The sequence below is a fragment of the Lytechinus variegatus genome, chromosome 2 (genome assembly GCF_018143015.1).
Source record: "Lytechinus variegatus isolate NC3 chromosome 2, Lvar_3.0, whole genome shotgun sequence".
Lineage (NCBI taxonomy): Eukaryota > Metazoa > Echinodermata > Echinoidea > Temnopleuroida > Toxopneustidae > Lytechinus > Lytechinus variegatus.
In genome coordinates this window covers 18285825-18301946 of record NC_054741.1, presented here as the reverse complement: position 1 = coordinate 18301946, position 16122 = coordinate 18285825, and the positions used below count along the sequence as shown (strand labels likewise).

General features: G+C 37.3%; 1 protein-coding gene across 6 annotated transcripts in view; it reads right to left on the bottom strand.

Annotated features, from left to right (window-relative positions):
* The window catches only part of LOC121407484 (ankyrin repeat domain-containing protein SOWAHB-like), a 61740-nt gene that overhangs the window by 37553 nt on the left and 8065 nt on the right, over window positions 1-16122 (bottom strand). For all 6 annotated transcript variants that reach the window (XM_041598582.1, XM_041598584.1, XM_041598583.1 and 3 more), the window contains exon 2: window positions 11227-11288. In XM_041598582.1, coding sequence (XP_041454516.1) covers window positions 11227-11288 — 62 coding nt within the window. The remainder of the gene's footprint in view (window positions 1-11226; window positions 11289-16122) is intronic.

Here is a 16122-nt window from a genome sequence, read left to right as displayed (position 1 = left end):
GTATATGCTGTAGCAAATATTTTAATAGTTTTCAACATGACTCATGATACACTCTTCAACTTCAAGAAGAATTGCATTTTTTACCCAATTCAAATTGTTGTTTTATTTGCCCCTAATTTGTCATCTTCCATAAGATTTATTCTTTTATCCTATAACAAAACCTCCAGAGAGGGTTTCAAATTCAGGACAAGAATGATACATGTATGAATCAGGATTTCTGGCATACTTGCAAAGTGAAGTCTGTTTCATTTTCATGAGTGTGAACGTGGGTACAGGCCTGCCATGAGATCGCTGCTGGGCACAGCATCACAACCCACGGACCAAAGTCTCAGGGATACAAGCACTTTTGCCTCATTTGTAGGCTGTCGAAACTACTTAGGGAAACAAATGCTCCGCCAGAAGAGATTGCTAGACTTGTTGCGGGGGTCCTGATCGGGCAACCAAACCCTGGATAGGATGTAAGCCCTTCCTTGTATCATCCTTAACAAATTACCTCGTAAAAGTCGCACCAACAAACATTTCGATGTCACAAGGATCAGAAACAGATGATTGTGGAGCAGTATTAGGGGGTCTAATTAAGTGTAGGAGGAATAGGAAGGGTGGAGAGTGTTTTCTGGCAAAAGTGACAAATTGCTTTCTATTTGTATCAACTTGTGATGAATATTAATCACCTCATCCTTCCATGTTGAACATGATCTCGATAAACATTTATGGAGCTCATCTGATTGGCCACAATCCAAGAACTTTTTTTTTCTTCGTTAAAACCAAACTGATGTCAATCAACTATAGCATTTAGGAGATTGAGAGAAAGAGAGAGCCTTAAGAGTTGGACTCTTTATTTTTTTCTGATCTCAACAGGAATGGTCAATAGTTTTCTGTAAAAATGGGTTGAAAGAAACATGCACTTCCTTCTCTATCTATTATTCTTAAAACTTGGGGGAGACCCTTCGATCATGCGTGCCCCATACTTTTGAACAGACATCCTGAAGACATCAAAATTTGTATCTCTGTTGAGTCTTTCAAAATTGTTCTTAAACCTTTTTTTTTACTTCTTAATTTCTTTATGTGCCTTGAGCACTCCATAGAGAGGATTTGGTACTTTATAAGTCACATGTATTATTAGTTTAATCTATTATTTCTATTTTAATTATCATTATTCCCTTTTTCTTTTTTGTTCTTCAAAGTCTACAACCTTCATAGTTATTTTATGTGTAGATAGAAGAGAGGATGGAAATAAGAAATAGAGTCACTGTTCACGTACAGAATCCTCCATACTTATTTTCCAATTGGATCTGGTTGTATAAACTTGAGAGTTGAATAAATGTTTTCATTTGGAGGTTGCTGTAGTGTGTGCTGTTCTTGTCATACCGAGGTTTTTAACCGACTGATAGAAAGCACGAATGCCTGTGAGCAAGCAACCAGGGGACCGACGGATTAAGGTCCTCTCCGAGGGACCTAGTAATGAGGGTAAATGCCTTACCAAAGGGCACTAGTGCACCATTTGGGAGTCGAACCCGGGTCACCGGAATCCGAAACCCCCGCTCTACCGACTGAGCTATCGCACCTCTTCAAGGCAATGCATGCTGAAATATTAATAATGTTTGGTTTTCAAAACTTTCTTTAAAAATATTCCTCCGGTTTGATATACATGTACATTTGCAGTCCGACACGGAGATGGATTATCAAGTCCAATTTTACCAGTAAAAACCTGTATACATGTATATGACACTATCAGGATCGTACATTTTGAAGTACATGTAAGCTATACACCAAATAAAACTAGGCAGTACAAAGTTTTGATATACATGTATAGAGGAAATGGCTGAAGTAAAGACCTTGTAAATACATTTCCTGCTTTCAACTAAATCTATTTCAAATGTTTGTGTGGATCATCGCTTTGCATGTTTCTCATCGATGGAGAATGAAAAGAGCATGTTAATGTGATTGATCAATCACCTCTGATTGCTGAAAGAGCTGTCAAATCAAAGGGTTCCATTTCTTTCTACTCTGTTAGCAATCCCTGACGTGTACAAATTTGAAAAATTGCCGTGTTGAGCACTTCTGCGATCCGAGAGAGAGAGGTCGGACACATGTTGGTGAGGGGTCTCTTTGCAGGGGGGCACGAACGTACATGCCAACCATAAACGCCAATGTGTTGGGCTAATTTTTCTCCGTCAGGATTTTTGGCGGGATGTGACCGAACGGGGAGGGATGATCAATTGTTTTCTCCATCGCAGCAGGTGCGCGTCTTAAGACCCTAAGATTTCTGTTGGTCCCCTTGGTGGTGGCTCCTACCAAGGGGATGCCTATCCTGGGTCCCTGGGTCTACAGGTGGTACAGACGTGAACAAACATAACATTGATCGATGGCTACCCGTATTGGCATTGGCTGCACAATGCAACTCCACAGATTGCATTTAATCTTGATTTCTCTTTCTTCAGATTACCAAAAAAGTACAACTGGTACACGTTGTCCTCAGCCTCTCCCCCTCCCTCCCCAACCTTCCTTCTCTTTCTCTCCTCTCTCAGGTAACGACTCCGACCCATCTTCATCCTCACCTTACGTTCCACACCCTCTATTCTTCTAATTCATCATCCATTCTCTCTTCCGTGTTCATCTTTAATAGCAGTCACCCTCAATCGCATCTCAAACGGATCATACCATTTACCTCCTAAAACTTCCAGAAGGGCCCCAAAAAGAGAAACATTCCTACATGTGTACACGTTGAAAAAGTAATTCCCACATCCCCCTCTGGTGTCTAAATGCATTTGTCGTATGTACACATGTATTTGCCTCAGCATCAATTGCACGGCACTTCATACTGATTGTTAAGGATTTTTAAAGGCACACACTAAGAAGACATTAAACTATTTCAACTTTTTTTTCTTAGAATTTCTAAGAGAAAGGGGACTAAACATTTTCTCTGGCTCTTTCATTGATGTGATCAATATCTAATTTCAGGCCTTGCCAGTTTATTTGATTGTGCATTCATGTCATGAAGTTTTTCCCTAAGTCTTGAATTTAATCCTTACGCTGAATTACCTGTATCTTGGTTCATACATAAAATAAAGCCTTGACATTACATGTATGCATGTACTTGCATAAATCTGATCTGAATTTAATTTCCTGTCTATTTCTTTCCATTTCATTCATATTATTAAGTTTTACTATAACAGTATTACATATGATTATACATTCTATCAATAGTTAACATTTAATAATTTGAACAAATTCTCCTCTACATTATTAGAGACTAACCCTATTAAACTGGATTTCACATATATTAAGCTCTGCAGTAGGTGTTAAGTTGCAAGCTAACTACAATATGATATCTTTGAGAAATACATGTACAACTCCTTTAAATCCACATGTATCATCTAATTGGAACCCAAAGCCACAAATTAGCAAAGCTCTTTTGCCCCAACTAGATTACACTTTTTAATACTGAAGTATATTGTAGCTCATATTCAGGGGCAAGAGTTTTATTTAAAATGAAAAAAAAACAGAATGGGTGATTTGAAGTTTGGGGATGACCTTTTGATGTTGATTTGAAACAGAGGGTCGTGGGTTTGAATCCCAGCCATGGCGTAATTTCCTTCAAGCAAGAAATTTATCCACATTGTGCTGCACTCAACCCAGGTGAGATGAATGGGTACCTGGCACTACTACCTGGCAGGAATTTATTCCTTGAAATACCACCAAGCTGTAAAAAATGCTGCAGGGCTAAAGCCAGGGTAATAATATCAAAGTCCTTTGGAAGCGCATAGGGACATTATGACATAATGTGATATGCGCTATACAAGAACTGCATTATTATTATCTGAAATAAAGTTAGTCCTATGATGAATCACATTCAGTGTTAAGATATAAATAATGTAATTTGAATAATTTTTGTAAACTCAGATAAGGTGTTAGAGCTAGAAAAGTCATTATTAATTTTACTTCCAAAATCAACACTGGCACCAATGCAGAACTTGAAATAATGACAATGGTGTGAAAATATATTACTGCACAAGCCATCCTACCATGCGTTCAGCAACAGTTTTCTTAGATATTAACAAGCTACAATATAACATCTAAATATTAATCTAAAATTACCAAATTAATAAAAATAATAAGAATATGTTATATTTTACCCAGGGAATTAGCCACTTCAGTTCCGAAACTGTTCTCTCAGCGGACCCTGCTTTACATAATTATATTTTTATTACCCCGGCTTTAGCACGGCTGCATTCAAGGTATTTGTTCCTGCCAAATACCCATTCACCTTACCTGGGTTGAGTGCAGCACAATTCAGCACAATATCAAACATTAGCTAAAATTTTGCATCACTCATTGGAATTCCTACATCCTAAAATCATCTAACATTAATTTTCTATCATTTTACACTTGGCAAAAAATTCTATAACCTTTGAAGCTCATAAACCTGAAAACTACTGATTGTCTTATAGCTCAGAATGTGCATTAAGGCCAATGCACACCTTACAAGCCCGACTGGTCTATGACTGATCTGCGACGGAGTGAAGGGAAATGGGACGTTAAAGCTCTTATCAGCTTGAGAGTCGCAGACCGGTCAGAGACAAATTATTGCAGGGAAAATTGTAAGGCTTTGACATGTTGGATCCTTACAACTGGGTCGCAAGCTCAAGCCAACTTCCAGCCAATAAGACAGCAGATTTGCGCTTAAACATCAACATGTACATGTAGATTATGCAACTCCCATATGCAGTAGTAAGCATCATTTTCTCAGTTATATGTCAAAAAGCAAAAAGCGCATGCGTGAGTCGCAGACTATAGTGGAGGTCGGATCGCAAGGTGTGCGTATCAAGGCTTATGACTACCTTGCGATTCAGCTCATCCCCCTCAGTTGCAGACCAGTCGTAGACCAGTCAGGTCGTAAGGTGTGAGGTGGCCTTAACAGGTACCTAGCCCATTCATTTAACTTTATTGTGGGAGAATGCAAGTGCCCATGACAGTATATTTTCCATCTGATTGTGATAAAATCATTATTTTACTTCTTTTAATAATTTTATTTATTTTTTTATATGAAAGGAACTTTACATCAGGCCAGGACTCAGGAACAACCACTTTCTGATATAACAGAATACATGTACTTGGATATTATAACTAAAGAAATATCAATTTTATATACAATTTCTATACAAGGTGAATGATCAATGACCCCCAACAATGTGGGTGGTATATTTTCTGCTATTTTAAGAAAAGACTTATGTTAACCTATAGGAATAAAACTATAACCCCACAGATAATAACAAACATTTCTGAACTTCAAACTCAAATGCACAGATAAAAACATAGTAATCTGATTGCAATCCCCGAAGCTTTGTGGTTTACACATTTTATGACTGTTTTGTTTGTTTGCTAGAGCTGCAGTGAACTCTCGAACGACATTTGAAAATGTTTCGTAAGCATTCATCCGCGTCCTACAAACGGAAAAAAGGAACATATTTGGCACGATGTGAAACCGTGAGACCAAGAGCACATCTGATTTTACGTAGCCAGAATCACAGACAACCAAACCCCTGGATAGCAATAAAAACATCCTGTCTAATCCGTTGATTATTGATACTGACTTTCAAGTTAGTAGTTCCAGATTTGGTGATGTCATCCAATGTACTTCACACTCCCGGTTGAAGATGAAAGATTCTGTACTGTTTAGACAAGGGGGCATTTCACAAAACAAATAGTCACTCCTTTTCACTGACAAATTTGCTACGAGCCAGTCAGATGCAAGGTTTTCAATAGCTTATAACATACAGTTAGTGAAAATCACGAATTATTTGTTCCAAGAAAATAGAAAAGAATAAAATATAGGTTGGGTTAAACACTTTCAGGCTTCTTCTTGACATTTTTGCAATTTCAAAAGATTAAATTTGTTTCAAAGTTTCTCATTTATTAATTATCTTTACAAGAAAATCCAGGATTGCTGAATATCGCACACATGTACAATGGTTGTTTTAGAGTGGAGACATATGTCCATGATTTTAGGATATCCGTTCATTTCATATGACAATCATCTTAACTTTGAAAAGGAATTAGACGATGTTGTATTCAAGATCAGACAATACGAGTCCAAGAGCAAGACCATAAACCCCAAGTCCGAGATCAGCATATTGCTTGGGCACGAGTGCAAAACCATTCACGTACGCCTGCACTGAAAGTATAAGGTACGACAAGCATGCGCTAACAGCAACAACAACTTACCCTAGCTCGATCACACATGAGCGCGCTCTGCATGCATCGACAGCATTAATTTACACTACGTTGGGCTAGCTAGAGGCCCTGCACATTGCACAGCACATGCACAATTGATAGTAGTTCTTCGAGTGTTGCAAACTAATAATCAGTGTATACACACGTACATACTTCGGCATATTGCGGCAACGCCAAGCTGGTACAATCAGGCAGCTGACTGACCGGGGCACGGTAGAGATGATTGCGACTGTTGAGATTTATGAGCAAAATGATTATTTTATTGGTCTCATGCTGGTCTCGGCCGAAAAATCAGAGACCAAGATCAACATACTAGTCTCATAACCTCCAACACTGGAACTTCTTTGTAGATTGATTAAAACTGAATAAATAAAAATGGATGATCATTTCAATAAACCTGTATTATAAAGTGCTGTTCTTTTTTTCTTTCTGAGATTGCAAGTATATATAAGCTTGATCTTGAAGATAACTGAACGAGTCAGCTGAAGGACATTTTGAGCACTCAACACAGGTCACGTGAATTTGGCACAACATATTACACTTATTAATGCTCTTCTGAAACCCAATCACATTACGTATAATATTGTAATAACTGTATGCATGCTGATTCATAATGTGTATTTCTAAAGATAAATTATGCTTTTTCAAATGAAGTTGAATGACCTAACCTAACTCACGGTACCTGTAAAAATGAAGCATGACAAGGGCCTAAAGGTTGAGTTCAAACAAAACCTACTTGGAAAGACAATTGTTTGAGAATATCCTGGCAGGAACCTGTGAACTACAGGAACTGAACTACAGGAGTGACGAGGAGTGTTGTACAAATGTACTGCACATGAGGGTCAACACTTCAAGGCATACTCTTGTCTTAACATGAGGCCTACTCCACTCAACCATCTCCGTTTCCAATGTTCTCATTTTCCCCGAAGTGCATTTGTGTAGGCCTACTCGTTGTGAAGAGACATCGTGTGAACTACATGGTACATAGTAAGGGCCCCTTCTCCCTACATTGGCTGAATAAGAAGAATTGCCACAAATCTTCCATAAAAGGTCTTGAAAATGAACACAATCAGGACTCTTCCTATTAAAGAACATCATTACAATTTTGTATGAAATTTGAATAGTGCTTCTTATTCCATTCCTGCTTGATTTGATGATGATCCTTACTTGAAGAGTATAATTTGCTGAGGGGCACCTCACTAAAAGTCAGGGTCACGTTTTATATACATGTAAGAATCCCACAAATGTCTTTTTATCATGACACCTCACTTTCGTCTTAGACAAAACACCGGGGAATGTAGGGAGAGCACTATGTAAGATGCAAAACACCATTACAGCAGTACTCAAAGGCACTGTGTCTTTCCAGCATTCTCCATTCTTTTATCTGATGAATACCTTGTGGAAATAATACCAACCAACCGTAGCTTGCCATTAAGCTCAAAAGGGATAGGCCTTTACACACGCATACATGTGCAAAGTGTTGGAAAGTCAGGACTACTGATGAAAAGACCCTTGCGGGGATCCTGCATAAAAGCTTTGGTTCTGACTTTCGGTATTAGTACCGATGATGTAGCCTGTACAATGGTGACATTGGTAAACTAATTGGTAAACACCAGAGATGAAGGAAAAGATACATGCAAACAAGTGGGATGATGTGAATCAGGTGGGTCCCAATGTCCTTTTTTGTATTTTTTTCTGTATCTCCCTTCAAAATCTTTAGAATAACCTGTACGGTTCTCATACAAAAAAAAGAGAAATGTGAAAGTATTATACAAAAAGATTTTTTTAATCTTGTAGAAGAGCAGATATATTTCTTGTATGATATTGTGATATAAGAAGTGAACATTTTAGAGAAGATGAGTAGTTGTGTGTAACCTTTCCTCACCTGCCTCTGACCTCTACAGGGGGGCACACGCCCAGTAAATGTCTAACATGGCTACGTGCTTAACCTGCAGATATACCCGGACACAGATCTTTGATTTCAACTGAACCCATCTCAGATACAAACGACGATAACCAGTACCAGATTTTGCCTCTTTCTTGCCTCATTTCAACGAGTGCACACAAAGGGAGAAATGAGCAATTAGATTTCCTGCTATGATTTCTGTCAGGAAGATCGCAAACAATGAACGAGCTGGGGGACTGACAGTGAACGACACGAGAGAAACATGAAAGCCCCATCTCCGAGGGGGAAAACAGAATCACTCAGTTTTCGGCTTGGATTTCAGTCTTCTTCCTCCAGCTTTTTATGTTTGGCATCACCCGCCATTCTTCTCTATCGCCCTCTCTGATCTGTGAGATTAAAATGCAACATAGGAAACCCAGACACTCCTTCATTCAAAACGCAAGGCCATGTTCACATTTCACATGACCGGTGTAATTTTAGCGTTCTTGTACGTAGGATTAATTTTGTTTTACAGGTGAATTTCAAGCACTCCTTTGGTTCATATGCCTCATAAAAGGGGATCAACATATGAGAATACTGTTTTGAACCTTGAGATGCCCAAGTCTGATCTACATGTAGTTCGAATCACTTCTCAAAATCAGGGGGGAGATTTTGTGAGCCTCCATTCTTTATCTGTCCTAGACACCAAATATGCTACATGTATAGGTGTGTATTTGTTGTAACATATTGAGTTAAGAAACTTATTGAACAGAATTCTCCCTTGTTACAACATATACATGTATTCCCTAAATGCAAGGGTATACTTTTTCCAGGGCATGAAAATGATAGCACCACTACAAGACACTCCTATGATGAATTTCCCTTTTTGGACTATAGTCTAGATCCATTCACAGAGGTACTTAATATATCAATATCAAAATTATCCATGCACACCGTTCAAATTTCGACTCAGGGTATATTGAATCTAAAGTCTCAAGAGACCGAATGAAATCGTATTGTAGCAAATCTTCACAGTGTGAACCCACCTCCTGACATTTTGGAAGCTGACTGATAATCATTTTATCTTTGGATCATCTAAACATTTGCAGATCAATCTGTGTATTCAGCAAAATGCCAAGTCGGTCTGCACTTTTCTTTCCTTACGAACCAATGTCGGCTTTTGTCTCTGAAACTCTTTGTGAACCTCAGCACCAAGCCGACATCTTACGCCAAACGGCTTCTCTTTCGTTACTTCATCTTCATATTTTGGGGGGAAGTTTGGATTATCTACAATATGTATCACCATGCATCAAAGAATAATAATGGCCGTAATTTCAACATGATGATTCTTAGACCACGGTCTATTTAGTTAAACCGTACTTCAGAATATGACCCTGTTCTCATTACACTTTCTAAAACTAGTTTACTGGATATTGGCTCAGGAAACTAGTTTGGAATATCGCTTTGCTAGCGTTCCCATCTGATCACCCGAAAGTGGTTTTCAAAATTACAATGTACTTCACGTAAAGCAGTCTTGTTGCGACAAGAACGCTCTCAGTGGGGTGACACGTTTCAAGCTAAATGTGAAACTGCAGCATAGGCATTCTACACACAGCATGCGGAGTAGCACGCTCAATTTGAGCGAAGATCGCTTCCTGAAGAACGGTTGTGTCCTGCTAAAAACCAGTTTAACGAGGCAAAGCGATCTTGAAAACTACCTTGCGGAGGTGGTTTTATAAACTGGTTTGGAAGTGAACTCATACTGTTTTAGGATGCCAAATTAATTATATGGGGGATGCAACATTTAGTTTGGATTGAAAGAAATAGGAAATAGAATGCCTGACAGAAATAATAATTTTTCACCACCTATGAAAGTTGAAGGCAGAAAACTTAAATTCCCCAATCAGAGGTAAACTTTCACTTTAAGGGTTCAGGTAACAGTAACATTCATGGAGGTGTCATAAAACTGAGCATCTCTATTCCATCTATTCAATTTTGAACAAAAGAAAGGCATATACCCCTTGTCAATAATTGTACACAAGTGCATAAACCACATCTAGCAAAATATGCCTGTAAATTGAGTGTCAGTAATTTGTCCCTTTTTGTCACTAAAAGTGACAATTTGATTCTGCAACAGACGCTTGTTAACTCAAAGTAATGCAGCTTCTTCTTGAACTCTTTTGACATCAAAAGAAAAAGTTAGAATTCACCCAGACAAGACTTATTCCACTCCTTAAGAACTATATGGTTCACATCATCAGTGCCAATGCTTTAGACTTGCTTCCAATTATACAACTTGACAGCGACATTTTTTTCACCCTTTCCTTTTCTTTTTCTCTTGTTCTCAGTGGGGATGATATGTACAGTTTTTATTATCAAAAGGAAACCTCTGCAATAGGCAGATTCCCTCAAAGTGTGTTGCAGATAATTAATTTGACAGAATCCTCTGAAAGAAACATATTGTTTTGTTCCACTTCACACCATTTAAATGAAAATCAGAGTGCTATGCACTTGGTTTTGATAAAGTGAAAAGTGTTGACATTCTACATGTAACATGAGACTTCCTGAAATGTTAAAGAGTACATTACAGTTTTAATGCAGATAGGATTTTTGGTCAAAATGGTCCTAATCAAATATGGGAAATAAATACAAGTGGTATCTATGTAAACCAATAAACCAATTACTTCAAACATACAAATCTAATTTTGATTAAACATCATCACGATATAACAAACCCTGGATCAGGGAAAAAATTTCCATGGGGACTCAGGGCAATATAGCCCCCAAATTCCCAAAATGCTCAAACGATCCCTGGAAACTAAAAAAAAAAAAAAAAAACCTCAAATCCGCATTTACCGCAATGTTAAAGCTCATCCAATGTTGCACATTTAGGAAGTAAATTGTGAAAAGTAGCCCGAAAATAAGACAATTAATTCTTTGCCTGCCCTTCATACATTTATTCTTCCAAAGGGGGGGGGTCTTATACACGTTAATCAGAAATGCAACAAAAGGGAACATTCTATTTCAGGCTAATGATTCAATACCTGATTGAGTAAGAAAAAACTAATAATGAATTTTGAAGAGAAGAAAATTATGAGATAAATTACCTTTTCTGTCTTGACTGTTGCCACTTCATTGATGAAATCTTTGAATTTCTGTCTATTCAGAACTGAAAGATAATACATAAAATAAAAATTTTATGTTGTGTTGAGTTACGTTAACTGGAATACACCAATCTGCATTTCATTATGGTTTTCCGCTACCAAAGAAAGATACACGTATGCATGCATTTCTTCAACATGTGCATTTCAGCAAATATTTGAATTGATGGCAATGATGATGAAGATAATGATCAAAATAATGATAATAATCACAAAGATAATCTAAAATATTACAGATGTATCTTCCACTGTTCTTTACATTCTGAATCGATTATTTTTTTAATGTAAAGAGTATTAATTTCAAGCTCACAACATATTTATACCTGCAGGTATATGAAAGACATGTGTGAACATAATGCAAAGACGGTAATTAGAGGTGATTGCACTCCAAATAACATGGTCACATGAGTTAGGTTAGATAACTCTGAAAATGAAATAAATGACCATTTTTAGCCTCATCCCCACCTCACTTATCACTTCGATATACCTGTTCTTAATTCTCACTATTTACATGTAATTTCATAAGAAATGTACAGCTCTTTCCCCGAAGGACAATCTACACCCTCCAAAATGGTAAATATAGGATATATCCAGACCAACAACCACTCCCCAATTGTAAACAACAACACGGATTCTAACATAAATCGAGCTTGTTTCACTTTCGTATTAGCCCTCCCAATAGAGATGAGTGTCCGTACTACATGAAAGTTGATGAATCTGAATTTTTCTTTCCAAACAAAACCCCCGTATTGTCGATTTCCTGTAAAATAATGTGTTATTGTTAAAAGTGGGAGGGAAAGAGGGACGCACATAAAGAGCGAGGTGGAGGATGACTGATTAGACATCGGGAAATGCCTTAAAACTTTTGGACATTGTCAGACTTTGGAGTGAATCACATGCTTTAGTTTCACTCGACAACTCTGATCAGTTTCTTTATATATTTTCTTTATTTACTAAGTAAATAATGTAAATCAATGTTATCGTAAGTGGATTATGACACTACGTGAACTTGAGATTATGTGTGATATTAACTTGCTTATCAAAGCATACTGGCCAACCCTTAACAAACTCTCTGAGAGCTCTAGCCTAATCAAGTTCTAAATCAAACTGAATGAAAGTTTTACCAATATTAAGGTTATTTTTTATAGAAAACACATGTATGATTCCATCATCATCATAAAAATGGTTGCCATTGTCCACACTGTCTTTAGGGTTACACTTCGTAATTCCAAAGGTACGTAAATCCGAAACACGTAACTTGCCTATACCTCGATGTTTGTTAATCCGAAAACAAAAAAGGGTTCATTAATCTGAACATTTGTGGCGTCATTCCGAAAACGAAATAAGGTTCGTTGTTCCGAAGGTTCGATAATCCGAAAACAAAATAAGGTTTGTTGTTCCGAAGGTTCGATAATCCGAAAACTATATAAGGTTCGTTGTTCCGAAGGTTCGTTAATCTGAAAACGAAATGAGGTTCGTAATTCCGAAGGTTCGTTAATCCGAAAACGAAATGAGGTTCGTAATTCCGAAGGTTCGTTAGTCCGAAATCGTAATAAGGTTCGTTAATCCGAAAATTAAATAAGGTTCGTATTTCCGAAAATTAAATTAATTCACTTTGGTAACAAGAACGGTGTTGTCCTTGCAAGATAACAGGATATTATGATAAAATAACGAACGATGATACATGTGTGTGTTGTGGCCAACGCATGTATTGATTTAAGAATAGGCGCCCGGATCAAGCATACGATTAATTTCGATTTTATCTGAGCAATTGCTGCCCAAGCAAATTGTTTAAAGATGCAGGGGTTTAAGTGTGTTGGTCGCATGCGAGTAACCTCCAGATAATAGGATTTGTATTGGACATGTTGGAGGGGATGTCATTTTTAATAAGAGCTTCTCATGAAAATTAATCTAAAATGTATACTTTAAAAAGAGTATTTTGAAAAAAGGGAATTTTCCATTTTGGAAAAATAGCATTTCCCTGTTGAATTATTTTGGGGTATAAGTTCCCCCTGCTACCCCCCTCCCCCAACAGGCAGATCCAACTTTCGCCAATAGGGGGCGAAATTTTTTCACCTATAATTTTCCCGATCGGCAACTTAAAGTTGATTTTTGTTTGTTTCTTTCTTTTTTGAAAGGGTAGTCCTAATAGCCAATAATCAGCTTTATTCTTATAAAGTAAATATGTAATAATATCATAAGCCTTTTTGAATAATGCAAGCGCGAAGCGCGAGCTATATTTTTTGTTGAAAGTTTTTTTGTGATCTTCAATACAAAGCTATGTATAAACTAGATAACAGCTGCGAGCAAGAAGAGCGAGCAGAAATTTTAATTATAAGCTCTGACCTGATCTAAAAGGGACATGTTAAGGGATTTTTGAAGTTAGCCATGAAGACGATACATGTTTCAACCAAGAGCGGCGGAACCTATTTTCCTTGCATGGGGGGGGGGGCAAAGCCAAAACAGGTGCACTTATATGCCAAAACGGGCATTTTTGTGCAAACCATGAGATTATCATCTGTGTAAAGCTGTGTGTTTTGTAGTAATTAAGTTGAGCAAAGTTTTTTTAATTGATTTTTGATTAATAAGATATATATTTAGGTTTTATTTTTGCGAGCAAGCGTAGGGAGCAAGTGGTTTGGAAAAAAATCTTAAGTTATAAAACTCGCTTTTTGGTCAATTATGGACCTAATTACAGTTAAAAGGGCATCATTGTGAGATATTGCAAGCGAGTCACGAGCTCAAACTTTGGAAATTTCATGTAGGACTAATAGGACATTATAGTAATAATTTAATAATAATAATAATATTTTTTACCAAGGGAAGCCACTTCAGTTCTGAAAATTGTTATCATTACCACAGCTTTAGCTGGGCTGCCTAGGTGCCCAAAGGAAGGCATTTAATTAATTTCTTCATACCGGGTACCCATTCACCTCCCCCAGGTATAGTGCAGCACAGTTTTGAAAAATTTCTTTTTGAAGGAAAATACACAATGGCTGGGATTAGAACCTACAACCCTCTGTTTCATAGTCAGAAGACTAATCCACTGGGCCACACCGCCCCACAAAAAAGTTAACATTCCGTGCATTTTTTTGTAATCATGAAAAACAGATTAACATTGTTAACACTAGGCGTAACGATCCATAAAATTTTATTAACATTTATATTCTTTATCATTTTTATCATAATCGTTTGGGATTATTATGATCATCATTAGTATTATTTTTAGTACCAGCAGAAGCTCTTATTAAAAATGACATCCCCTCCAATACAAATCCTCTTATCTGGAGGTTACTCGCACCCGGCCAACACACTTAATCCCCTGCATCTTTAAACCATTTGCTTGGGCAGCATTTGCTCAGAAAAAAATCGAAATTAAGCGTATGCTTGATCCGGGTGCCTATTCTTAAATCAATACATGCTTTGGCCACAACACACATGTATCATCGTTCGTTATCTTATCATTGCATATTATCCTATTATCTTGCAAGAACAACACCGTTCTTGTTACCAAAATGAATTTATTTCATTTTCGGAAATACGAACCCATTTAATTTTCGGATTAACGAACCTTATTTCGTTTTCGGACTAACGAACCTTTGGAATTACGAACCTTATTTCGTTTTCGGATTAACGAACCTTCGGAATATCAAACCTCATTTCGTTTTCGGACTAATGAACCTTCAGAATTACGAACCTCATTTCGTTTTCGGATTAACGAACCTTCGGAATTACGAACCTTCGGAATAACCGAACCTTCGGAATAACGAAGCTTCGGAAATACGAATGTATGCGGTCTTTAGAGCTCTGCTGGATTGTATCTTTACACTTTCTCTAAATGTACTAAATAAATGACAAAAAATACAATGTTAATGATATCTAGGAAGTATGTGGTAGAAATTTTAGAAATTGTAAGTTCCCTTTTCACAGATAATGATAGCATTGTATGTGGTGCTGAACTTCCTTCATGCTTGATATGTACACAACCATATTTAGAATATATAATGTAAAAAAAATCATAGTTTAAAGAAGACCCCCCTCCCCCAAAAAAAATATAAATGCTTTTGCTGTACATATAAAGGTCATAAAGGAACGTTCTACAGTAAGATACACTTTACTAGCATAATTACATTAAAAAGTTACAAAACTTAAAGGGGAAGTTCACCCTGACAAAAAAATTTAATGTAAAATAAAAAGCAATCTTGAATCTCTACATCGCGAGGTGGTTTAATGAACCGGTTTGGAAGATCGCTTCCAAGATCACTTTGACTGTTCTCATTCCATGTTAAACTAGTTTTAGGAAGGTAGTGAGAACAGTGTCTAGATGTATGTCATCTTCCTTGCTGTTGATGTCGCCACAATCAGCAGCACATCATACTTTGAGATATTAATTCAATCCCTTTACAAGGGCTGTCTTTGTTTTATAAGCTCAAAAGACCAACTATCAACAGAAGTGGACAATGAGTAAGAAAACAATGTCCCAGAAAGATTTTTTTTTTAAAGAGCACTGAAGTCACAAATACATTAAACCACCTGGACTGAACTGATTGTACAATGTACAATTCTCATTAGGTTACTTCTAGAGGAGGTATGCCCCATATACATTTTGTGAGGAAGGGGGCAAGCCAAGATTGAGGGCAAGCTCTTTGAGGCCCAGTATGTTATATTCAGCTCGCAATTGGCAGGTTAGAGTCAATCTACATGGAAAAGGTTTCACCACAGAATTTGATGTTTATAAATCTCTGCCCCAATACTGTGATGTGGACTGATTCTGCCAAGTCTGTACATAATACTCTAGAAAAATTAACTGTCACTTGGGAGGATAACAGCGAGTATGCCTTT